General features: G+C 46.0%; 1 protein-coding gene across 1 annotated transcript; it reads left to right on the top strand.

The window, feature by feature from the left end:
• Positions 1-7,489: 7,489 nt before the first annotated feature.
• LOC122232974 (cytochrome c oxidase assembly factor 1 homolog) lies at positions 7,490-21,833 on the top strand. The gene is made up of 4 exons (XM_042963573.1): positions 7,490-7,623; positions 7,746-7,845; positions 17,886-18,033; positions 21,484-21,833. Exons 1-4 carry the CDS (start codon positions 7,543-7,545, stop codon positions 21,644-21,646), a joined length of 492 nt encoding a protein of 163 aa, XP_042819507.1. The 5' UTR covers positions 7,490-7,542; the 3' UTR covers positions 21,647-21,833.
• Positions 21,834-24,531: the final 2,698 nt, after the last annotated feature.

A 24,531-nucleotide genomic window follows, 5' to 3' on the forward strand; every position in this document is an offset into this window, starting at 1 on the left:
ATTTTTAGGAGTTCTTTGTATATTTTGGTAACAGTCCTTTATCAAATACGTCTTTTGCAAATATTTTCTCCCAGTCTGTAGTTTATCTCCTCATTCTCTTGACACTCTATTTTTTCCAAAGTATTTATCACTAACTAAACTAATCTTATTATTGTTTATCTCCTCCCACTACAATGTAAGGTCCACAAACCACATGTCTATTTTGTTCTCTGCTGTATCTCCAGTGCATAGATGGTGCCTGGTATTTTGAGTGCAGTTGGAAAATATTTGTTGATTGAATTAATGGATAACAACTGTTAACATTTTCAGTTTGTTTTATTCTTAATGAAAATGGCATTAAGCTGATTTTAATTTCTTCCATCTTATTTGAAACTCAATTTCAAATTTTGTCATTTTAATCTTCAAAATTAAGGATAATAGCTGCTTGCAGTAGTGGAAGGTCAATTTCCATCGTTGTGTATATGAATTGACTTAAAATACATAACTGCTGATCTGTACTTGCTTTGTCTTCTCAAAAATTGTACAGATTTATTCTCCAGGAGGTAGTCACAGGACTGGGCAATGGGAACAGTAGAATGTTTATGTCAGTCCCACGAAGCCTTATGCTAGACACTGGAAAATCTTAGTATGTTCAAATGTGTATTCACAGATATGTGCGCGCACACACACACACACACACACACACACACACACTGAACCTTGCAAGGTAAAAAAGTTATTCAGATTCTTGGTTCTTGATTGCTTTTTTTGTTCATTGGATTTGTTAAATATAGAAAATGACATGTTGGTTTCCTGCTGTAGTTTTTTTCATTTATTCTTTTATTTTTACTAGTTTTTGGCTTTATATATTTTATTGTTATGTTGTTTGCTACTACTGATCATAGGTATTATATTTTTGTCTATTTTTGACTCCATTAAAGGCTTTTTGCCTTGAATTCTACTCTGAATATTTCCACTCTGCTTTGTTTTTGTTTGAATATAATTCTTCTTTTTTTAAGCCTTTCATTGCTTTTTTAAATTGTTGTTCTTAAAAATAATGTATATTTTACAGGGCACCTTGGTGGCTCAGTCAATTAAGTGTCTGACTCTTGATTTTGGCTCAGGTCATGATCTCACAGTTGATGAATTTGAGCCCCATGTCAGGCTCTGTACTGACATTGTGGAGCCTGCTTGGGATTCTCTCTCTCTCTTTCTCTCTCTCTCTCTCTCTCCTCTTACCCTGCTCGTGCTCTCTCTCTCAAAATAAATAAATAAACTTAAAAAAAATTAACATATGTTTTACAGAGTTTTTAAAATCTTTTCAGAAAAGCTTTTAAAAGATATTTTGGTTATCTATTGCTGCATAACAAACCATCTCAAAACTTTGCGGCTTCAAACTAGAACAATTTATTATCTGTTGTGATTCATGGATGGAACAGGTGGATGGTCCTTCTACTCCATAGATAGTCTGCTGGTACTATAGTCATCTGGTGGCTCATGAATGTCCATGGTTGCTCATTCACATGGCTAGTGCGTTGGTAGGGATGGCTTGTTTCCTGCAAAAAGAACATGTGAACTTTTGGAGTGGCTTTTGGACAGCACATATTACCTGTATGGGAAGTTGTTAGGAAACCCATAACATGGGTTTTGTTACTTGATGGAAAAATCGTGGCCTCTGGGATCAGACAGATACATGTGATAGCTCTGTTGTGGAATAGCTATGTAACCATGAGCAACTTTTAGAACCTTTTTTAAGACTTTTTTCCTAGCTCAAAAAAGGCAAAAATATTTTACCATTTGTAGATATTATAAGAAATAGTAGTAGTGCATATAAAATATCCTGATTTATGCCTGGCCCATAGTAGTCACTCAGATGTGGGACAAGCCAGACCAGCCATATGTTATCCAGAGGAAATTGAGTGGGTAGATTATTCCTGGACTGGGTCTCCCTGAGCAAAGCCCAGAGTTAAAGAAGAACCATGGGATATTAATAGTCTTGCTGGGAAGCTCACATGGTCCTGAGTTCATGTACAGGCTGGCCCTGCTCCAACTTCAGCTGCCTATTATGCCCACTCTTAACGTATTAAGGCAAATTATGGTTTTAACAATTTGGGGATGGTAGTGTTGAGAAAAGAATCACTTTACTAAAGAGACCTAGCTTGTAAGACATAGCCTGATTTCAGAAATATTACAGTGTGAGAAAACTGCCTCATAAAAATCAAGGATTTATTATCTTAGATCAGTCCATCTTTCTCAGCTGGGTTTTGGGGTGCTTGTCTTGCTATAAGGACCTCCTGAGCTTACCTCTTATTAAACTCAAGGATTTTATCTCACACACTGGCAGATTGCTGCTTCAGGTTCCTGCCATCAGACTGGGGCCCACGAGGGTTGTGTGCCTGTTATCCAGGGCCAGACCACTTGGGAAGAGGAGTCTATTTCATTTATTGCCACAGCCTCTAAATCTCTCAAGATGTGGTCGGGGAGGTGGTGTGTGTGGCGTGGAGAGAACAGCTGTCTCCATTCTCTAATGTCCCAGGATCCCCTACAGGATCATCTGACCAGCCTTTGAACCACAGCCCATGTGCTTGACTTGCAGGGTGTTGTTTCTGTAGACCACTGGCTGCAAATTTGGCTGTGTATTACGCTCACCTGAGGAGGTTAAAAAACACCAGTGCCTGGATCCCACTCCCATAGATTCTGTTTCAATCGATCTGAGGAGTGGCCTGGACATCAAAATTTTTTTTTTTTTTTAAGCTCTTCACAGGATTCTGATGTGCAGCCCAGTTTGAGATCATACCACCAGATTGCTTCCATCTTCCCCTGGTCAGATCATGACTGTGGCTTGAACTGTCTAGCTGCTTCTGTTTATCTCCCTAATGATACTTCCTATGGATCTCCTCCATCTGGTCGGGGGCTCGGAGAGAGGTGACAGGAGGGTCCTCGACCCTGTTTCACACATTGCCCTTTGACTCCGGAAAGGTGCTCACTCCTTTGAGAAGAGTTTGTAAGCAATTAGCCTTTGGGGGCCTAAGTCACCCTTCATGTGTCAGAGCAGAGTTACTGACTGCTTTCTGAAGAGAGCCTGCCTGTACTTTGTTCCGCTTTCCTGTGGCTAACCAGCTTCATTTTCAAGATGTGTCACAACCCTTGCCTCTTAGTTAACCGTAAAGCAAAAAATCTTCCCCTGATTGGCTGTGTATTAGGCTAACTGAATTTGAGTGTCTTGCAGATTTTCACATCAGATTAACAAATTTTCAGTGACCAAAAGCTTAGTTCTAAAATACAACATTCCTGGAGGTAGCCTCAAATCTATCTCTAGTTCTCCAGGATGCCTTTTTGAATTTGTGGTGTGTGAGGTTGGGGGCTGCTGACCACTATCTTCAAGGCTGCAGATGAGGTAGGTAAACGGAAGCTGATTGAAAGGGGCAGAGGCTGAGTCCTTGTTCTCCTCTCCCCACCTCAACCCCAAATCCCTCACCTCACTGTCACACATGGAGGGGCTCCCTGGAGACCCGGTCAGTCATGACTGCCTTAGTTCTCCTTTGAGTCAAGGTAGCCGGTCAGAACTTCCCACTTAGGCCCCAACGTTTGGGCCACTTGTAGAATTGTTTATGTTTCTGCTTGGACTCTGATTGTGGCTTTTATTAGGGGATGTTATCCAAAAAGTGATTATTTGGAATTTGTGAACTTTTAAAAACAATTCTAGGGATGTTGTTTGCAAGGCTAGCCAATTCAGAGACTCCGTTGCTGAGCATGTGTGGGAGAGATCTTTCTCGGGCTTTGTGTGTTATTAGGAATTGTATTCCTCCTCAGCTGCTGTGTCCCATGACCCCATGGACACTGGGCCTTGTAGTTGCTCAGACTTCCCTCCTGGCTGCCTTGAAGAAATGTCTAGTGCACCAGAGTGTGTAATTTTATGCACTAATGTTACCCCAGCTGTATTTCTTTTCTTAAAATTATTTTCTCTTTGGCTTCATTTCCTCATTCATTTCTTTCTTCTCTTCTAAAATTTGCATCCTTGTTAGCCCTATCATCCTTTTTAGAATGAGCTGGTGTACAAATGAGCAAATAAATATTTTAAGAAACTGCCCATCTCATATACTCTTTCTACTCCACTGCTGCTGCTCCTGCCTGCGGCCCCTTCTATGGGGTAGAGCCCAGCAGCTCAGAGACGGTGGCCTTCCTCAGCAGGAACTGCCTCCATTCCCAGACCACTGTCGTGTGGCTCTGACTCCTCCCACACCCCCAGCCCTCATTTCTGCTGCTGGCCTTCGCTCATGGTTTCCACTGACCTAAAGCCTGTCACCCTTTCCTTCAGCTCTGCTCTCTCTGCCGAGTTGATTTCCTTTGTGAAACCTTTGCTGACCCCCTCCAGGAAGAGCTGACCACTTCCTGGGTGTCGCTTCCTCTCCTGGTGCTCAGGACTCTGCCTGCATTAACCGAGCTGCAGCTCGCCCATAGGCACCTTTGTGCAAATTAGGAAAAGGTACCTGCCCCTTCCTCAAGTAACTTTCTAGAACTTCCAACTGTTGGAAAACCGTCCTAATAATGAGGAATCTAGGATGTTTCACCTGGAAGTGGAAGCCTGCTAGGATTGTGCTGTGCTGTACTGCATAGTTATACTTGACGGCCCTTTTGTGAATTGTCTGTATTCCCCTCAGCACTGTTTGCCTGACCAGAGCAGGCCCTCAACAACCATTTGCTAAATGAAAGAGTGAAAGTTCAAGTATGCGCCTCATTCCTATCATGAAAAATAGCAGGAAAGGCAAATATGATGAGGTCTTTTTGCACTGAACATGAGTATATTTTAATTCAGAGACATACACATAAGTGTATATGTATATGTATGTGTATATATTTACTTTTCAGTATTTCTGAAATCAGCAGGTATCTTAAAGTCAGTGCATCATGGTGCCTAAGAACACAGACCCTGGTACCAGACTGCCTGGGTCTGAATCCCAGTTCTACCACCGAGACACATATCAGTGACTTTGGACACTCTACTTAACCTCTCTGTGCCTCAGTTTACTTATCTATAAAATAGGGATAATAACAATAGTTCCTACTTCATGGGGTGATTGTGAGAATTAAATGAATTATTGTATGTACCGTGCTTAGCATATAGGCACCAAGCACCTAATAGAGATATGTCACCTCGTATCATTATTATTAAAGCCTATGTATACACTTAATACACTGTTGTTTCTTCTTAACCCTAAAAAACTGCTTTAATCCATGCTGTACAGCTTATATTGATGGTGTCTTGTTTTGGTGGGCAGCTGCCTGTATCCAGGATCGTGTGCATTGTGGTCAGACACGTGCCGTGTATGCCTGCCCCTCCACACCAGTTTTCTGGTTGTTATAAGAGATACATGGTGCACACGCAGGAGACCATCAGGCTTTGTTGTTTCTTCTTTTCCTTACATGGCAGAAGAGAAGGGGGGAAAACCAGAGCCCTGTATAGACAAGGCTTGTTTTGAAATTTAAACTTTTTATTCGTGTTCCAAAGCTTTGATTGGTAATAAAACTTGGCTGTCTTAAACTGGAAATCAGAGAGAATTGGGTTTGAAAAGTGACTTTAATGTAAAATCTTAATCTAATTGCAGAGCGACTTCTCTTTGATGATTTTCAAGAAAGCCGTGCTGTGAAGTTGCAAAGGTAATGAATGTTCTGGGGCCATGTTCCCCCTTAGAACCCGCCAGAGTATTCTCAAGTTAGACAATAGATGTAAGTTGCTCCCTTAATAATTGTGAGTTTTTCCTGGTCTCTAGTGTCCACTTGTGGCTGTAATTTCACATGAGAGATGGGTGGCTATTCTCTGAATTGTTTCAGGACAGTTTTCCTTCTCATGTCTCATGCCAGCTGTAGAAACTACAACCTTCTGGGGAGTTCTATATGATTCATGCTCAAGGCCCCACCCTCCTGAGTTGTCCTTCAAATTAAGCAAGATCTGACTCCTGCATTTTTTGGAGATGCTCCGACCCTTTCCATTATGAGACTAAATGGCTTTTCCCAGATTACATTGCTGTAATTAGCTTACACGCAACTTTGATAAATATTCTTACATACTACCCAGCACCAGCCAAAACTGTCACAGCGATCTGGGTACATGTATTTGGGGTTTCAGAAGCCTTCTCTGTTGGATAAAATGCGTATAAATAAATAATACAAGGATGCTCTAATGCTTCATCTTCCTTAATTTGATATGTTGATCAAAATACTTTTTATACAGAAACCTCAATTTAGTGTTATTTTAGTGTAGAGCTGGTCAACATTAGCCCTGTCTGAGGGTATATTTAGTTCTCAGTTCCCAGAAGGAATATCCATATGAGGAACTTTCTCCAACAGCCCTTCCTAAGGATTCATTTACCTTCAGGTTTCAGAAATAAGTAGACAGTTGTTAGTAGTGTCTGTATTCTAGAAGGTGGAGGAGTAGATGGTGAGAATATGGATACCTTGACTCACAGATCTAGCTGGCAGAGAAACTAGCATCATGCCCAGTATTTTGCACTGTAATGCCTTGGACCCTTTTAGGTCACATCAAAAGCTTGGTCCTAAAGAAGCACATAAAACTCTAACGTTAAATCTTCAAATGGGGATATAAACACTTTTTGTCTTTTCCTTCCCAGTTTATAACTGAGGTTTCCATCTCTGTCCAAAATCTCATTTCTTCTTGGAGAAATATCAGCAAAGACAGACAGAGGAATTTACCTAAATCTCATGGAGGGTGAGGATGCCCTGGTGCAGCTTGGGTGGTCAAAGCAAACCAGAAACCTACAGAAAGAACCTGACTCATATGCATTTTGTTGGTTTTTTTTTTTTTTTTTGGTTGTTGTTTTGGGTTTTTTTGTTTGTTTTTCATTTTAGTTGGTTGTCAACACTTACAATTGGAACAGTTTAACATAAAGGGTCTCTTGAAGTATTGGAAGATCCATCCAGACTTGGCCTGCATAACCATTGTCAGCTGGAGCTGGGTCGAAGCTGCCCTTTGGCTGGGCCATGCACTCCTCACTTTTCAGTGTCTGCTCTCATTTATGTGATTTATCCAGTCCTAAGCCAGTGTCCTGCTCTGCTTTATGGCCGGGTATCTCACAGCTTCACAGAAAGGCTTAGGCCAGTTGTGAGCAGTGGTTAAATGGCCACCCGGAAGGAGCATAATTGGTACCATTGAGGCCCTAGTGCTGCTCAAAGCCCCACCCAGGCCTTCAGGAGACAGGAGTTAAGGCCAGGGTGGCCATGGTATGCTGAATTTGCTGAGCTGGCTCCTCTCCATCTGTTCATTCATCCTGAGAGTCATGACCACAGTTTCCTCATCCAGGGGGGTGGGACATTTTTCAAAATATGAAAGAAAGCAGCCAGTGACCACGCAGGCCTATTGGTAGGCTCATAAGACCAACTACTGCCACAAAAGGATAAGCTTCCTGTTTACCAGCAGGCAGGAGACAAAGTGGTTGTGCTTCCTGGCCATGTAGGACTTGGCACACGGGCTGGGTTCCGTCCGAAAAGACAAGTGCTGAATGCTTGCTCTGTGCTCAGCCGTCGCCCCCACGGCCTGGGTCCTGGATGTGGGCCACCCTCGGGAGGGCACTTTTGCTTTGGCTCCAGAACCAGCCCTGGTTTTCTGAAAGGAAGCAAATGGGGAAGGTGGCCTCGCCTCCTTGCTGGCTTCCTCTTTAGCTTTCCTTTCCCTGTGGGGCCCAATCCAGCCAAAGTCCCTTGTCCTAAACTTGAATTTAAAGACTAATTCATGTCTTTTGTTTGTAAAGTCTCCAGGAAGCAAGATGCCATTGCCTCTGGGGAAACTGGTCCTTCTTTCCAGTATGGTGGCCAGTGGGAGCTGCACCCTTATATATTACCTTATACGGAGTAAGTATCCAGTGAACCCAGCCGCCAAGGCGTGGCTTCCTCCCAGCTCTCTCTGCCCTACTCCTCCATCAAAGGAAATACTTGAGATGCTTTCAGGAGATTAGAGAAAGGAGAAGAGGGCTATTTTTAGTAGCCAGTACCATTCCTTTGGCTGCAGCTTCCTGCTTATCCTATAATCCCAGTTTTTCCTGGAGCTCCAAGCGCAAATGAAAGGACCAGGATTCGTTTGCATCACAAGCCTTGCAAAAAGCAAGATGGGCTTTCACTCCAGTGCACACACAAGAGATCCCTTAAGATTTCTGAGATTATGTAAAGAAGAGAGGGAAGGGCAGTACCAGATGGTTCACAGGTGGGGAAAACTGGCTGTTTTTCAAGAGTCGTCAGCCTGTTTGCCCTGCCATTCTCTGCTGTAGATTTAGTGGAGGAGGGGACCTTGAGCAAGGGACTCTGGTGAGGGAAGAAAATAAAAGAAGAGCCCGGGATGCAAACTCCTGACAGATGCTGCTTCCAGCCCCACTGCACACAAATTTGAATTTGTAAAGACAGGCCACAGTTACTGTGGGCAGCCAAGACATTTAAGGTCATTTCAGTGCTACTAGTTGCAAAGCAGCAGCAGTTTTTTTTCTTTTTTTTTTTTTTTTCTAGACTGCCTTTCTTTGAAGATCCTTTATGCCCACCCAGCCTGGCTTCTCACCCTGACTCTGCACCATTTTCACTTCCTGCCAGGACGTATCACCAGCAGACAGGCAGAGAGTGCTCAGTGTCCTGTGCATCCCTTCTCCCCCACCTTCCTTCAGCCTTGGCCCAGGGCTCTCTGAGTCTTGAGGTGGCCTGAGGCGAGCACAGCCAGGGGTAATTCAGACTGGAATAGCTCAGCCTCCTCTCCCCTCTGCCAAAGGGGTGGGAGCAGGACACAACAGGAATGGGTACATTTTATGGGTCAGGAGACCGAGGTCTTTCCTCCTCAGTAGGCTGGGCTCGTCCAGGAGAGATAGCCCAGCTGGCATCTGTAGCCAACCGCCTGAGTTGAATGCCAGAGCCAGCTCTGCGCTGGCTGTGTAGCCTTGTGGGAGGATCTCTCACCTCCATTATCTGTGTGATGAGGGGCAACACTAGTGCCTGTGCATGAGGTTGTTGTAAAATTAAATAAATTGTAAGACATAGGAGATACTGAGAACGGTGTCTCGCCATGGAAATCTGGACCTGACCTGTGCTCCTCCTTTTCCTGTCTTGGCTGGCACCATGCTCATACTTCCCAGTCCTGGGAAGTAGCCCAGGGTGAGCATCCTCCCTGGGCTCTCCTGTCTCCGGCCATCCTCCCCTTCCATACTGGGATGGGGCCTACAGGAGGGAAGCTCTTTCTTGTTGCCAAACTGAAACCCCTACTTGGGAAGCCTACCTTTGCTCTCTCCCGAAGGCAGCTCGTCTACCTTATACCTTCAGGGAGGAACTTCCTGGGGTTTCTGGTAGCCTTTGGCCCAAGAAATGTACCTGAGACTGAGAGCAGCTTAATAAGCAGCTTTACCTACATGAAATGTTGCCTTAAATCTATAAACTTGACAAACCAGCATTTTCACGTTCTGTTTCTTGGCCCAAAGGTTTTGTTGCTGTTGATGTTGGGGGCTATTTTATGCTGGTTTGTTGGGGCCTTCATCCTAGTGAAAGGAGCAATGTTTAGAAGTCCAGAGTCATAGATTTTGGCCCCAGCTCTACCATGGACGAGCCATGTCACTTTGAGCAAGTCATGGAATCACAGGACTTTAGAACTGAAAAGAAAGCCAGAAAGGATCTGGGCAAACCCCTTAGATGAAGAAACGAGGCAACGAATAAGGTGGGAAATGAGAGATGAAGGAATTGAGGTACGGAAAGAATCAAGTACCTTGCTCAAGGTCATCTGCCACGTTCCCGCAGATACTGACTCTTAGGGTCAGGCGTAAGGCAGGGTAAAGATAGGAGTCAGAGGCTAAAAAATTTTAGCAAAGGCTTTATTTGGGAACTAAGGTCTCGGGCGAGGTTCCGTGACTCAGGGAGAGAGAGAGAGGAGTCAGGGAAGTCGCGCCGGGTATGGTGGGGTAGGGTTTTTAAGCTGCAGCAGTTCCGGGTTTAGGCTCGGGTGGGTCTTTCTCTTCTGCCAGGTTGTGCTGGCGCTTGGTGATTGGTTGACCTTCAGTTTGTTCCGGCGCGCTGCTCGGGGCTTCAGTTTGTTCGAGTGTGCCAGCAAGAGGGCCGTCCCCTTCCAGGGACATCCTAACATTCCAACCTCTTATTGGTGATAATGGGCGAGGGATCTGATCTGGCTGCTTCCTGCGGGTGTAAGGGTGATGCCATAGTATGTGGGGTCTGAGGTTGGAATGCAGGAATAGGGCTGGACCACCATCCGATGAAATGCGACCTGGGAAACTTCATGAATTCGTTTCCATACGAAACGGAGAAAACAAGGTAAGAGCATAAGTATTATACAGATAGAAACTAGTGGGGTGACTATGGGGAGGAGCCAAGTTAGGTGGGGTGATTGCCACCAGGAGGTTAGGGGGTCTGAGGATCCTGGGGGGGCGGATAGAGTTTTTTGGATTTCCTTTAGGTGTTCTATATTGGTTTCAACTAAGCCTGACTCATTGAGGTAGTAGCAACATTCTTCCCTCAGGAACAGGCATGTTCCCCCTTTTTCTGCTGTCAGGAGATCTAGGGCTCGTTGGTTTCGTAGAGTGACCTGTGCTAGGGAGTTGATCTGCCTTTGTAAGTCGATAGGGAGGTTGATGAGGCTTCTATTGCGATCTGGAGCCTGTCTGACAGGTCCCTGGAGGAGGTAATGGAGTATGTGAGGGAGCCGGTCCCAACCCTGGCGGCCAATAGGGACGTGGCTAGCGATAGACCATTAGTGGGAGGAAAACGACTCGTTTTTGGAGATGGAATTCGAGGAGTTGATGGAGTTCTTCCTGTCCGTATAGGGTGAGTTGGGGGATAATGGTGACTGGGAGACAGATAAAAGCATTTTGGGGCATTTGTTTATAAGCTGTGCCCTTACACCAATAGAATCCCCCTGGGGGAGGGTCGTGGCTAGGCATAGGCAGGGGGGAGGGGCAATTTGGGGAGGCATGAGAGGAGTAGCATATTGGGTGAGACGTGTTGCCTTGAGGGGTCTCAGTGAGGATGGGAATCTGTAGGGAGATTTGACTTCTGGGGTGGTTGATGGAGTTAGTGGTGTTGGGAAAGGGGGTGGGTAATGGGACGGCTATTACTGGATCCTGCTGAAGGGATGCACAAAGAAAGCAGTGTGACAGGTTAGTTAAACCTGAGTGGTTAAGCAGGATCGCTCCTTGTCTGATCAATGTAAGCCATGAGAAGGGATGTTGTGCAGGGGGTGTCTGTAGTTGTGTGTTGAGCTGGTCTTTTTGGTCCGTGATTACTTGGGTAAGATCTTTAAGGTTGGAGAGGAAAGGAGACATTGAGGGCTCATAGGTTTGATAGATGGTTAAAAAGGAGATGGGGTTAGAGAAATGGTCATTCTGATACAGTTTGCCCTTTATTCCGGTTTGTCAGCGGGTATCCCATGGATCAGGGACAGTAAGGGTAAAGTTGCCATTTTTTAAGCAGAAGTGGCCTGTCCTTGGTCCTGTGAAACAGTATAGGTTGAGCCAGTGTATGTTACAATAGTGATAGGGGCATCCTCCATATTGGGTGGGGGAGGTTTGGAAGCATATTTTGTCGGTTTGGTCATATAAAAAGCAAATGGCAGGAGTAATCCGCGTAGAGGCTTGGAGGGTGTTGAAAGAGGGGAATTTAAAGGTGACTTGATTTTGGCACCCAACAATGGGGCAAGTGGTAGAGGGTATGATAGAGGTGTGTCCATTAAAAGTTTCGGATAGGTAAAAAACCCACCTATAGGAGGGTTGTGAGGGTATAAGGGGGATGATGTTAACAAGGAGTAACAAGGGAAGTATCATCATGATATAGAAATATGGTTAGTAAAAAGCTCAAGAAGGAGATTTCGACGGGGGAGAAATCGGAGAGAGTTCCCTGAAGTCAACAGTCAGAGACCCAGGAGAGAAATAAGGGGAGGGTGATGGGGTCGGATGAGTGGGAGAGTTGTAGCTCGTGTAATATTGTGAGTGTGAAGATGGGAAACCGAGGGGAAGGGTCCGTCATGAAGGGGCCTGTCGAGTTAGTTTGAGGGTGAGGGGACCGGTTGGTTGGGAGGTCCACAATTCTTCTGGTATAGGGGGTAAAGGGGGGGCCCGTTTGAGGTCGGAGGTGTAAACCCACGGGGTGTGGCCCAATAATTTAGCAGCCATGGGGGTTGTGAGTATGACTGTGTAGGGACCCTCCCACCGGGGGGCAAGGGTTGGTTTTTGTCTTACTCGAAGGAGAACTGAGTCTCTTGGGTTTACAGATAGTGAGGGAGAGGAGAGATCAATGGGAACTAGTAGAGTGAGGTCAGCGTACTGTCGAATCAGGTGTCAGAGCAGGCTGAGGTAAGGGAGATAGGCAGCCAAAGGAGGAGGATCTTTTGGTAGGGGTTGGGGTAATAGGAAGGGTCGCCCGTATAGGAGTTCAAATGGGCTGAGGCCTGTGGGTCCTCGGGGAGCAGTTCGGAGTCAGGTGAGTGCTATAGGTAGGAGTTGAGGCCAAGAAAGCCGAGTCTCTATGGGGAGTTTAGTGAGATGGTCTTTTATGAGGCCATTGGCCCTTTCAACCTTACCCGAGGACTGGGGGTGGTGTGGTATGTGGTTTCCAAGTAATACCCAAAGCTTTGGAGACCTGTTGGGTGACTGCTGAGATGAAAGAGGGCCCGTTGTCAGACCGTATCCTTCTTGGTAGACCAAAGCGGGGAATGATGTCCTTGAGTAGGATCTCAGCCACTGTGGAGGCCCCTTCAGATGAGGTGGGGAAGGCTTCTACCCACCCTGTAAAGGTGTCAGTTATAGTAAGGAGATACCGTAATTTTTTGTGTTTTGGCATGTGAGTGAAATCTATTTGCCAGTCTTCTCCCGGGAGATGGCCCCGCATCTGATGAGTGGGGCCTGGGTGCCTCATTCTCCCTTGGGAACTGACTGCGGCGCATGTGGTGCATTGTTGGTGTGTTTTGGTGATCAGTTGTTGTAGGTGGGGGTGGTACATAAAGGGCTCAAGGAAGTGGAAGGTGGCCTCTGGCCCAATGTGTAGGGTTTTGTGGATTTTTGTTAGTAGGGAAGGGACTAGGCTATTTGGGGGGCCAGTCAGGGGCCCAGCATGGTCCAGCCTGCGTTGGCGTGGGCATTGGGATGGGCCATGTATTGTTTTTGTTCATCTGGGGTATAATCGGGAGTGGTATCTTCGGTGAGGATGCCCATAGGAACTGGGTCGAGAGAGAGAGCTGTTTGTCTAGCAGTGTTGTCAGCCTTGTGATTTCCTGTAGCTATCTCTGTGGTTAGGGGTTGATGGCCCTTGCAGTGGACAATGGCCACTTCCTGTGGGAGTTTGAGGGCCTCAAGGAGTTTCGCCATGAGTGGCCCATTGATGATGGGGGTACCCTTAGTTGTGAGGAATCCTCTTTCTTCCCATAAGTGGGAGTGTGTATGTGTAATAAGGAAAGCACATTTTGAGTCTGTGTATATTGTGACCCTTTTGTTTCTGGACAATTGGAGAGCCCTAATGAGGGCTGTGAGTTCAGCCTTCTGGGATGTGGTTCCTGTGGATAAAGTCTGGGTCTCTAGAGTTTGGTTTAATGTAACTACAGCGTACGCTGCTTGTTGGTGGCCCTTGCAGTCAACTAGTGAGCTGCCGTCTACAAATAGGGTGAGATCAGGGGAAGTGAGGGGAAGGTCCTTTAAGTTAGATGGAGGTTTGGAGAGAATATCTATAAGTTCAGGGCAGGAGTGGCAGGGTGGCTGTGAAGTGTCTTTGGGGTTGATTTGTGGAAGTAGCGTGGCCGGATTGAGTCTGGGGGAGAGTTGGAGAGATATTTCAGGATTTTCAATAAAGAGCAGATGGAACAATTGTATGCGTGATGGGGAGAGGTGTGCCAGGGCCTTATGTGTAAGGAGATCAGATAGATGGTGCGGTGAAAGTACTGTTAGGGGGCAGTGCAGGGTGAGTTTGAATGCCTCTTGGGTTAGAGTGGCTGCTGCTGCAAGTGCTCTGAGGCAGAGTTGCCACCCCCTTATCGTAGGGTCCAGTTGTTTAGAAAGGTAGGCGACAGCTTGTAACATAGGGCCACACGGTTGGGTTAGGAGCCCTGTTGCAATTCCAGCCCTCTCATCTGTGTATAAGAGGAAAGGCTTTGAAACATTAGGGAGGGAAAGGACCGGTTGAGTGACTAGAGATGTGACCAGCTGTTGGAAGGCCCTTGCGACCGATCCTGGGCTGGAGAGTGGGCCTTGGGGGGTTTCTTTGGCTGCTTTGTATAGGGGGGCTGCTTGTATAGCAAAGTTAGGGATCCAGTGTCGGAAGAAGCCTACTAGACCCAGGAAGGAGAGTATTTCGTCTGCATTGGTAGGTGGGGACAGGATCTGGAGGGCTTGAAGATGATCTTGGGTTAGGGCCTTGGTAGTAGGTGTGAGTGAGACTCCCAGGAATATGTCTGTATTAGTACAGATTTGGGCTTTGTGTGGGGAGACTCGATACCCCAGGTTAGCCAGGAAATTTAGGATTTGGACTGTATCTTGTTTGGTGTGGTCGAAAGAGGTTCCACATAATAGAAGGTCATCTATGTACTATAGTAGAGTACAGTGACTGGAGAGTGGGGCTTTGAGGAGATCCCTGGCCAAGGCCTGCCCAAAGAGATGGGGACTATCACGAAATCCTTGGGGAAGTACCGTCCATGTGAGTTGGCAGGCCAGAGAAGTGACTGGATCTTGCCATGTGAAGGCAAAGAGGAATTGGGACTCAGGATGTAAGGGAATGGTGCAAAAGGCATCTTTGAGATCAAGCACTGTAAAATGGGTCGTGGATGGGGGGATTTGGGAGAGGAGGGTATATGGGTTGGGCACTACTGGATGGATGGGAATTATAGCTTCATTGATTATTCGGAGGTCTTGAACTAGTCTATATGAGCCATTTGGCTTTTTTACAGGCAAGATTGGAGTGTTGCAGGGGGAATGACATGGGATTAGGAGGCCCTCCTTGAGTAGGCGATCGATGATGGGCTTCAGGCCTAGTCTAGAGTGTGGGAGATTGAGTATTGGGGTCTAGATGGGAATTGTGATGGATTTTTGAGTCTAATGAGGACAGGTTGGTGATGGGTGGCGACTGTTGGGGTGGATGTCTCCCATACGATTGGGTCTATTGGGAGGTCTGGGCGTGGGTTGAGGCTGTGGTCTGTGTTGTCGTGATAACAGCCAGTAGGAGATGAGTGGGGGAGGGAGAGGAGCAAATAGCTGGTAAATGTATAGAGGCTCCTAATTTACTGAGGATGTCTCAGCCCAACAGGGGGACGGGGCAGGAGGGGATGACTAGGAAGGAGTGGGAGAAGTGGAGGCCATCCAGGCAGCAGGTGAGTACCGGTGTGCATGGGGGAACGGAGGGGGTGCCATTTATGCCCATGACCGAAACGGAGGATGGTGTAGTGGGGCCGGAATAGCTCGGCAGGACGGAATAGGTAGCCTCCGTGTCCAACAGAAAGGAGATGGACTTACCCGCTACCTGGAGTTTTACCCTGGGCTCAGCGTGGGTCACCGGAGTTACTGAGTCTGGGCCTCGTCAGTAGTCATCCTCCATCTCCAGCAGTTGGAAGGCAGAGTCCCATCTGGGTGAAGCCTCGCCACGTGGAGGTGTTGCGAGTCTGTCGTCCCTTGGGTTAGGACAATCGGATATCCAGTGACCCATTTGCTGGCACAATGGACATGGACTGGTAGGCTTTTTGGGATGGGGACACTGACGAGACCAATGGCCTTCTTGGCCACATTTAAAACAAGGCTCCGGAGGGGGCCGTGGTCCAGAGGCCTTTACTACGGCTGGTCTCAGGGCAACTACCAAGGCTTGGGTTTGTAATTGTACCTTTTGTTGGAGACAGGCCTGTCGCTATTGTTCTTGAGCTTCCTCTTGGCCATTAAAAACTTTAAAAGCCATCTTTACCAGGTCGGCCATAGGGGTTTGAGGACCATCTTCGGCCTTTTTTAGTTTTTTTCGAATATCAGGGGCTGATTGGGAAATAAAATAGGTGGCCAGTACCGTGGCCCCAGCAGGGGTGGTAGGGTCTACTCTGGTATATTGGGTAAGTGCCTCTCTGAGCCGGCTAAGAAAGGCTGCGGGGTTTTCATGGGGGTCTTGTATTATTTCTTGAAGTTTGTTAAAATTTACTGATTTGTTTGAGGTTGCCCTCATGCCTGCTAGTAGGCATTGGATCATCTGGTCCCGGCGCCGGTGACCATTGCCTGCATGTTGGTCGTTCCAATTGGTATAGGCTGCCGGGACAGCATCGGCTCCTATGGGCATAGTGGGGTCGATCATGTGGGTTTGGTCTGCATGCTCTCTGGCTGCGGCCTGGATGCACTCCCTCTCCTCAGGGGTGAGGGTAGAGGTGAGGATCACATGAATGTCATGTGAGACTGTAGGCTTGGGTGAGGGATTGGAATTCCTTAATGTATTGGGTGGGGTCTGCTGAGAATGACCCTAGTCGCTTTTCGATGGCGGACAAGTCTTGGAGAAGGGGACGAGAACCAAGCCTTCAGTCCCTGCCACCTCACAGAGAGGTAAGATGGCTGCTGGGGTCTGTTTGCTGGGAGGGGTCTGAGCACGAGTTCGGGATGATATGGGAGGCGAGGGCGGGATGGCTGGGGGTTGGGAGTACGGAGGGGGGCGAGGCCCGGTGGGTGGCGTGGCTAGATCCTCTAACGGGTCAGAGATCGGGAAGTTGGTGAGGTGGGGTCATGGGGGGGGCGGGTTGTGGGCGGACAAGGAGCACACATGCAGAGGGGCAGGAGGAAGATAGGTGGGGGCGAGACCTGAGGTCCCAAAAGGCCATAACGTATGGTATTTCTCCCCATTTTCCCAGCCGATGGCAGAAATTGTCATCAGTTAAGATTTGGTATTGTAAAGACCTCTCAGGTGGCCATTGAGAATCATTATCTCATTTGTATTGAGGCCAGACTACAGTGCAAAGGCGGACGAGTCAGTTACGACGAAGTTCGCCTTGTAAGCCCAGGAGCCGAAAGTTTTTTAACAGACATTGGAGGGGGGTAAGAGATCGAGGTGGTTTAGACTTGTTACTCCCCATTGGCGTGGCAAGGCGAGGCATCCCTCGAGTTGCGATAAGGGGTCTTTCAGCGTGTGGGCCTTTCGGCGTGCGGAGGAGAGGAGACTGACTTGCAAGACGTCTCTCGTGGGTGTCAGCCGTAGTTGGAAGGGGGGAAGGAGGGGTCTGTCCTACTTACCGGCTCCTGTAGGCTCTTGAGAGTAGGGTGGTTGGCATCTGGCTTGGTGAGGAGGGGGGAGTACCTCCGAGGGAGGCGAGCTACCACCTCCTCCTGGGTTTCGGCACCAAATGTTAGGGTCAGGCATAAGGCAGGGTAAAGATAGGAGTCAGAGGCTAAAAAATTTTAGCAGTCAAAGGCTTTATTTGGGAACTAAGGTCTCGGGCAAGGTTCCGTGACTCAGGGAGAGAGAGAGAGGAGTCAAGGAAGTCGTGCCCTGGTATGGTGGGGTAGGGTTTTCAAGCTGCAGCAGTTCCAGGTTTAGGCTCGGGTGGGTCTTTCTCTCGAGCCAGGTTGTGCTGTCGCTTGGTGATTGGTTGACCTTCAGTTCGTTCTGGAGAGCCGCTCAGGGCTTTCCGTTGGGTTGTGCTGGCGCTAGGTGATTGGTTGACCTTCAGTTTGTCCCGGTGCGCTGGCAAGAGGGCCGCCCCCTTCCAGGAACATCCTCACACTGACTTTCTGTACTTTGCTTTTGTAGTCTCTAAAAGGGACAGTTTAGGGTAAATGTTCCCGAATTATTTTCCATCCAGAAATTTCACATTTGTTTCTGTTTCCATGCTGTACATGAATTGTATCCTCCAACTTTCTATAGAGAGTCTACCTGAGTTTAAAAAAGAAAAATAAATGTAACAACTGTCTTTCCCCCTTTAGAAGCTTTTTCCAGGGCTTCCTATTACCAGCTGGCATTGGAGCAGCTGCACAGCTACCCCGAGGCCCTGGCGGCTCTGGGCCCTCCGCTTTTGTCCATTAGCTCCACCTCACCGACAAGTACAGCTTCGTGGACATTGCCTATGCCCAGGTAACGTGCTCCCCATGCAGACTGAAGTCTGGGAGAGGGCTGCCATCGCTGGGGGGATGGTCTTGGAGGATTCGGGATGGGAACATGCACGAAGTAAAATCTCCACTAGGTACTACTGAGCACCTTCTGTGAAAGCATTATGGGTGAATTTATTCTCACATACTCGTCTTCCTTTCTGGGGGATAACTGTGGCAGGGAAGGCAGTGTTCGGGCTCAGGGCACCATCTGGAACTGACTGTTGTAGGGAAGTGAGCAGCAGCAGTGTGCCACAGCTTCTGCCTGGAACTTGAAATACATCTACGACCAGTCAGTGCTCATTCAAGTGTGAGCAACTCTTTAAACTGTAGTTTTAATGCTCATTTATTCCATTGCTGCCACGAAATGCCAGTCCATTTTCTCAGCTATATCCGCTTTTATATTTCAGCCAGTAAAGTCACCTGAATATGAGATGCGTTTATTCTTCTGTTGAACAAATATGTTTTGAGCCCACACCAAGTTAGAGGAATGATTCGAAGCTGTGTGGGCAATACAGAGATACAGAAGGCTTTCCAGGGGGTTATGGTTTAAAACTCCCAAGTAAGACAGGGTGAAGCGAATGCTGTAGTAGCAGCCTGGGAGGGAGCAGTTAGCCACCTGGGACATTGTTGTGAAGAGAAGGAATGACAGCTATGGAGCAGTGTGCCCAAGAAGGCACGTGGCTGTGCCCCCTGCCAGTGTGACCTCCACAGAGGTGCAGGCTTCCCAGGCAGGTGTGGTGGGTAGGACGGGCTGGGACCACAGGGCCGTGACATCATTGTGTGAGATAGGCACACTCGATTCTGGGGCCAGTGGAAGCTATGGGTAAGAGTGAGATGCTCTGATCTATTTTTTTTTTTTTGTCAGTGTTGTTTTTATTAATTTTTTAATGGGAATAGTTTCATTGGGACTTTTTTTCTGACAAAAGCCACTCATACTTGAGTATTTTGATAAAAATATTTGATCTGGCTTTAAAAGATCAATTCATGCCGATTGGAAATACCCAGATACTGGACCCCGAGGACTGCCTTTAGGAAAGCAGTGTGGCTATGCAGCTGTGCAGCCGTGAGAGTGTGAACTGGAGCTATGGCCTGCTTAGATCAGGAGAGGACTGCGTCAGAGGTGATGCTTTAATGTCCGATATGGGTGAGTGGGAAGGTGGCGGTGCCACTAAGTGAGAGAGGGAGCCCAGAAGACAAAGGGAAGGGGTGGACAGGTACAGAGTGCCCCACTGTGTGCCAGGTGGCCTTATGTGTATGTCATCGAGTCTTTCACACCATGCGGCGTGGCTCCTCTGTGCTTCCCCATGGGCTGGATCCTCTCTTTCATTATGAAAAGTTTTGAACGTACAGAGAAGATAAAAGAATTGACACTCTGGTACCCAGGTAGCCGCTACCTGGATTCTCCGATTACAATTGTTCCCTGAACAACACAGGTTTGGACTGTGTGGGCCCACTTCATACACAGATTTTTGTTGATACAGTACAGGACTGTAAATGTGTTTTCTCCTTACGATTTTCTTAACATTTTCTTTCCTCTAGCTTACTTTATTGTAAGAATACAGCACAGAATACATAGAACATACAAATATGTGTTAGTCGACTGCTTATATTAGTAGTAAGGCTTCCAGTCATCAGTGTGCTATTAATAATTAAATTTGGGGGGAGTCAAAAGTTACGTGCAGATTTTTGATGTGTTGTTCGAGGGTCGACTGTAATGTTTTCCTTGATTTGCTTTATCTCATATCTGTTCATCTAGCCATATCTGTGTCCATGAACACATCATGTTCAAACATCCATACACTTCATTTAAACACATAAGCAACATATCATTAACCAGAGTGTAATATATATTTATTGTTCTTTCTTTTTTTGAGGTAAAATTTGCATTCTGGGAAAGGTACAAATCTGTCCTATTTGATGAATTTTAATAAATGCATTCACCAATGTAACAAGCCCCCATCTAGATGTAGCCTGTTCACATCACCTGAGAGTTGCTTATGCTCTTCCCAGTTGGTCCTCTCACATCCCTCAGCCCTGCTAGAGACAACCACTTCTCTGATACATTTTTCCAACATAGCTTAGCCTGTTCTAGAAAATTAAATTATATGCTTCTGGGTAAGGCTCTTTCACTTGGCCTGTTTTTGATGTCCATATTGTTGCATGTATCTGTAGTTATGTTCTTTCTTAACAGTGGTTTTTTGAATATGGTTGTAAGTACTCAGAGCCCTGAGTTTGCACATAAGGTCTCTGCCAAATAGGAGGACTGCCACTGACCTCACCAAACCATCCAAAGAGGGGCAGGACATTTGGAGGGAGCCAGATGGAAAATCAGGTCAGTTCTCCAGCTAGAAAACAACCAATTCTGTGAATGATCATTGGACTTCATAGGGTTAGCTCTAGAAAACATCACTTTTCATCTCTTGGGAGGACAACAATGTATCCAATTGTATCTGGCATTTTATACCCCCAGTTGAAGATTCCAGTCTCTGGAACCAAGTTAGAGGGCCATATCTATGTCAGCTCATCCAGAGATGCCCCCTTTCAGAGGTATTATGGGAAGGTGGGTGGGAATGGGGGAACAGGAAGAGAACCCTCCAATGGAAACAATCCTGATTCTCATTTTCATTGTAGTGAAATGATTGCAATAGTAAGAATTCATTTTTCAAACCTTGAAAAGTTTCATGGCCTGGACACCAAGCCAGTGCTTTGGCTCTTAGCTCAGTCCAGATGTTTTATGCAGTGCAGCCTCTTGAATTGTCCTCTCCTTATGCTGCTGACTGTGAAGAACTTGACAGCTCTACTGATCTAGATCTATGATATTGATGCTGTGTTACAACTTCTAACACTTGCCTCAGTCTTCACAGATGAACAAAGGCATGGGTTCCTGTTCCAGAAGTATTCATCACATTCTTTATAGAAGATCTCCACCCCATTAATTGGCTTTTCTTGTCTGATTGCCAATAGCTACATTCACTCACTCCCTCTTCTGGAAGCCTCTCCAGAGATTCTTGCTGTTTAGCCAAGTTGTGTTTTAATTCCCCAGGACAAAAGGAGCAGGCAGCCCTCAGGCAGCCCCCAGCCGGCTCCGCCTGGGCTCATTGACCCCGAGCCTGGGATTAATGCAGGAGCTGGCAGAGTTCCAGCCAAGAATTGAAGGTTGATGTGAATTAGGAAATGGGGAATAAGCTCCTTCTCTTTCCTGGTGCCCCCTCCATTCACCGGTCATTCATTCTTTGTTAAACTTGCCTTGACAGTGATGTTGGTTAAACTATGAGAGTCCTTAAGAAAATACTAAAACGTTATCTTATAGCTCTAACAAAATAGTGTGTAAAATTTTTAAGACATTATTCAAAAACAACTGTTTTTTTTTCTTTTGACCATGCGTTTTGCTTTGGTGTTTGTGACTAGAGGCTATTCTTTTGTTTTCTCTCAGGTGGCACCTTCAGAAGGTCTTCTTAAAGCTCAAGGGTGGTCAGCAGATTCCCGTGTTTAAGCTCAGCTGGGACACTGGTGATGAAGGAGGACAGGTGATCAAAACGACTCTGCTTTCTCCAAGCGTGGCCTCCCCTCCTCACCGGGTCCCTCCAGGGCCTTGAGCCAGGTGTCCAGCACCAGGGGTGACTGTACGTGCTGGCATGTGGTAATTTTGGTATAATGCTAATTTGACCACGGTTATTGTGGGTTTTTAATTTAATCAAAAATGGACATTTTACTATAAGTTTATAAGAATTTATCTGCAAATTCACTAAAAGCAAAGCACAGAGTAAAAGGAATCAGTGTTAATAAGATGTTTGCTGATTTTTGCTAGTTCTCCTCTTTCTTTCCTGCCCCCTCCCTGCCCCGCTCTCCGGACCCCCATAGTTTTCAGTTCCATCAATGAGAAGGCAAGTCTTACTAGCAGCTCTGAAGAGGTCTGTAACTGTTAACATGAGAATGCCCGACCCTGAATTCATGTTAAGTAGCTTGCGAACATTGTCAATCCCTTTGAAATGCTTTTTGCTTCACTGCTTTCGTTTTATCTTCTTGTTTCTGTTTTAGTTGTCAGCTGTCTGCCTGATGAAGGTTTGCAAAATAACTGCTTTAGTCCAAACATTTTAGAAGCTTAAAAAATATGTAGGTGTACATAGCACATGCAAAACTAACTTGGGAATGGTAGTTCAAAGCTAGTAGGTCCTTATCCTTCTGCTCTGCAAACAGCCACATATTAGAGGAGCACACCTTTAGGTGGTACCTTTTTTATAAGTGAACATTATGAAGCCGACCATCTTCCTCCCCTCTGAGCACCAGAGCTGATGAAAACCAGAAATCTGATACATTTGCTTTGAAAAGGCCAGTATCACCCCCTTATTGTTATTAGGCTTAATGCAGTTATAATTGCCTACAATAAAGGATGTTCATTAGATCTTTTCCTAAATTAAAAAAATATTTTTTAATGTTTAATTATTTTTGAGAGACAAAAATCGTACTCTAAATATATAAAGAACATATAAACCATTAAGAGGTATGCTAAAACCGTATTATAAAGAGGTCCAAGAAAAACTTAAAACAATTTTTTTTAATGTTTATTTTAGAGAGAGAGAGAGAGAGAGAGACAGAGCACGAGCGGGGGAGGGGCAGAGAGAGAGGGAGACACGGAATCTGAAGCAGGTTCCAGGCTCTGAGCTGTCAGCACAGAGCCTGACATGAGGCTCGAACTCACGAACTGCAAGATCACAACCTGAGCCAAAGTAGGACTCTCAACCAACTGAGCCACCCAGGTTCCCTCTTTTCCTACATTCTTAATATTCATTGGAGGGAAGACTTTCCAGAAATATTAAGCTTAAATTCAATATAGAGCATGAGGCCTTTGATCATTGGAAGTTATTTCTGTTCTGGAGCTTGTTTCTTTAAAAACAAATATTCTTTGAATAGAGTATAGAGTGAAATAGTCTCCCTGAAAGCACTTTTGCAGATAGTACAATCTGAACAATCTTTTAAAGTACAGTAAATCTTTGGTTTGCAAGCATAATTTGTTCCGGAAACATGCTTGTAATCTAAAACACTCATATATCAAAGCGAATTTCAAGAGCCATTGGCTCAGTTTTGATCATGTGACATTCACCATCACATACTGCTCATATTGCAAGACATAGCTTGTTTATCAAGTTATAATTAGAAATGTTTGCTAGTCTTGTGAAACACAGAACTTTTACATGCAATCCAAAGTTTTACTGCAAATGGTAGACTACTGTGCATGTACTTCTGTGCTTTTATTTTTTTAATGTTTATTTCTGAGTAAGAGACAGAGACAGAGGGTGAGGAGGGGGGGGCACAAAGAGAAGGAGTCACAGAATCGTAAGCAGGCTCCAGTCTCTGAGCTGTCAGCACAAGAGCCCAACACGGGGCTTGAACCCACAAACTGTGAGATCGTGCCCGGAGCCAAAGTCGGACACTTAACTGAGCCACCCAGGCACCCCTGTGCTGCTTTATTCGTGAACAGCTACACACTGTTTATTGTATATGTGTTAGTTTACATATTGTTTCATGTTTGATTGTTCTCTTTTACTTCCTTTCAGTGTTTGCTTGTTTCTTCTTGCTGTTGCCAAATCATAGAAAGCCAGGGCCTGGATGGGCCATCTGTTCTGAAGTAAAAGCAAGTGACAGTTTTTGTTTGTGTAGAATTTGAATTAAGAGGCTTTTCTAACCCAAGTGACAGGAAATAGTATTGTGTCAGGAAAAAATCCTTGATTTCTATTTGGAAATCACCATCTTGAGTACTTCTTCCAGTTAAGTTTACTTCCATCCACCTTGGGCAATTGTGAACAGGCTGGGACTTGGCCATTGCAGACAGACATTGTCTTTCATTGCTTTGAGCATAGCAGTGATGTGTATTTGCAGCCCACCACTTCCTATGTATCCAGTAATCACTGTGACTCAGCCATTGGACTCCCACTACCTTGAAGACATCTTGGATAATGCACATTGTCATCAGAAGAAAAGGCAACTGTTGCCCACAAGCAGAGTTTGAGCAAGTGCCCCCTGCACACCCAGCTCAGGGACTGGAAAAGGGCTTCACTAGAATTGTAAGAATTCCATAAAGACTTTGGAAGAGAGAGCACAGTCAACAAATCAGAAATCACAGCCAACAAATGGTAGTATGACTGCTACATCCTTTACAGGATGTGGCATGTCTTCCCCTGCAAATTGCCTACCAGCTGGCATGCTGAGTGGGTGGGGAGGGCCCAGGGAGTTAGAGTGTTAGGAACACTGTGCCAGAAGAGTTTCAAGCACTGGTGCTAAAACGATGGAGAAGACTGAGATACTGATTAGGAGGAATCCAGGGGGCAGTCTGGAGGGAGCAGTCATCTGATGGGCCTTGAAATCTAAGATTTCTTTCTCTTTTTTTTTTTTTTTGAAATCTAAGATTTCAGACACGATAAGAGAGTGGCCTGCAAATGGAAAGAAAACACACACACAAAAAGGCCTCAGCAGGAGAAATATG

This window comes from Panthera tigris, chromosome A2 (assembly GCF_018350195.1).
Source record: "Panthera tigris isolate Pti1 chromosome A2, P.tigris_Pti1_mat1.1, whole genome shotgun sequence".
NCBI classification, from domain to species: domain Eukaryota; kingdom Metazoa; phylum Chordata; class Mammalia; order Carnivora; family Felidae; genus Panthera; species Panthera tigris.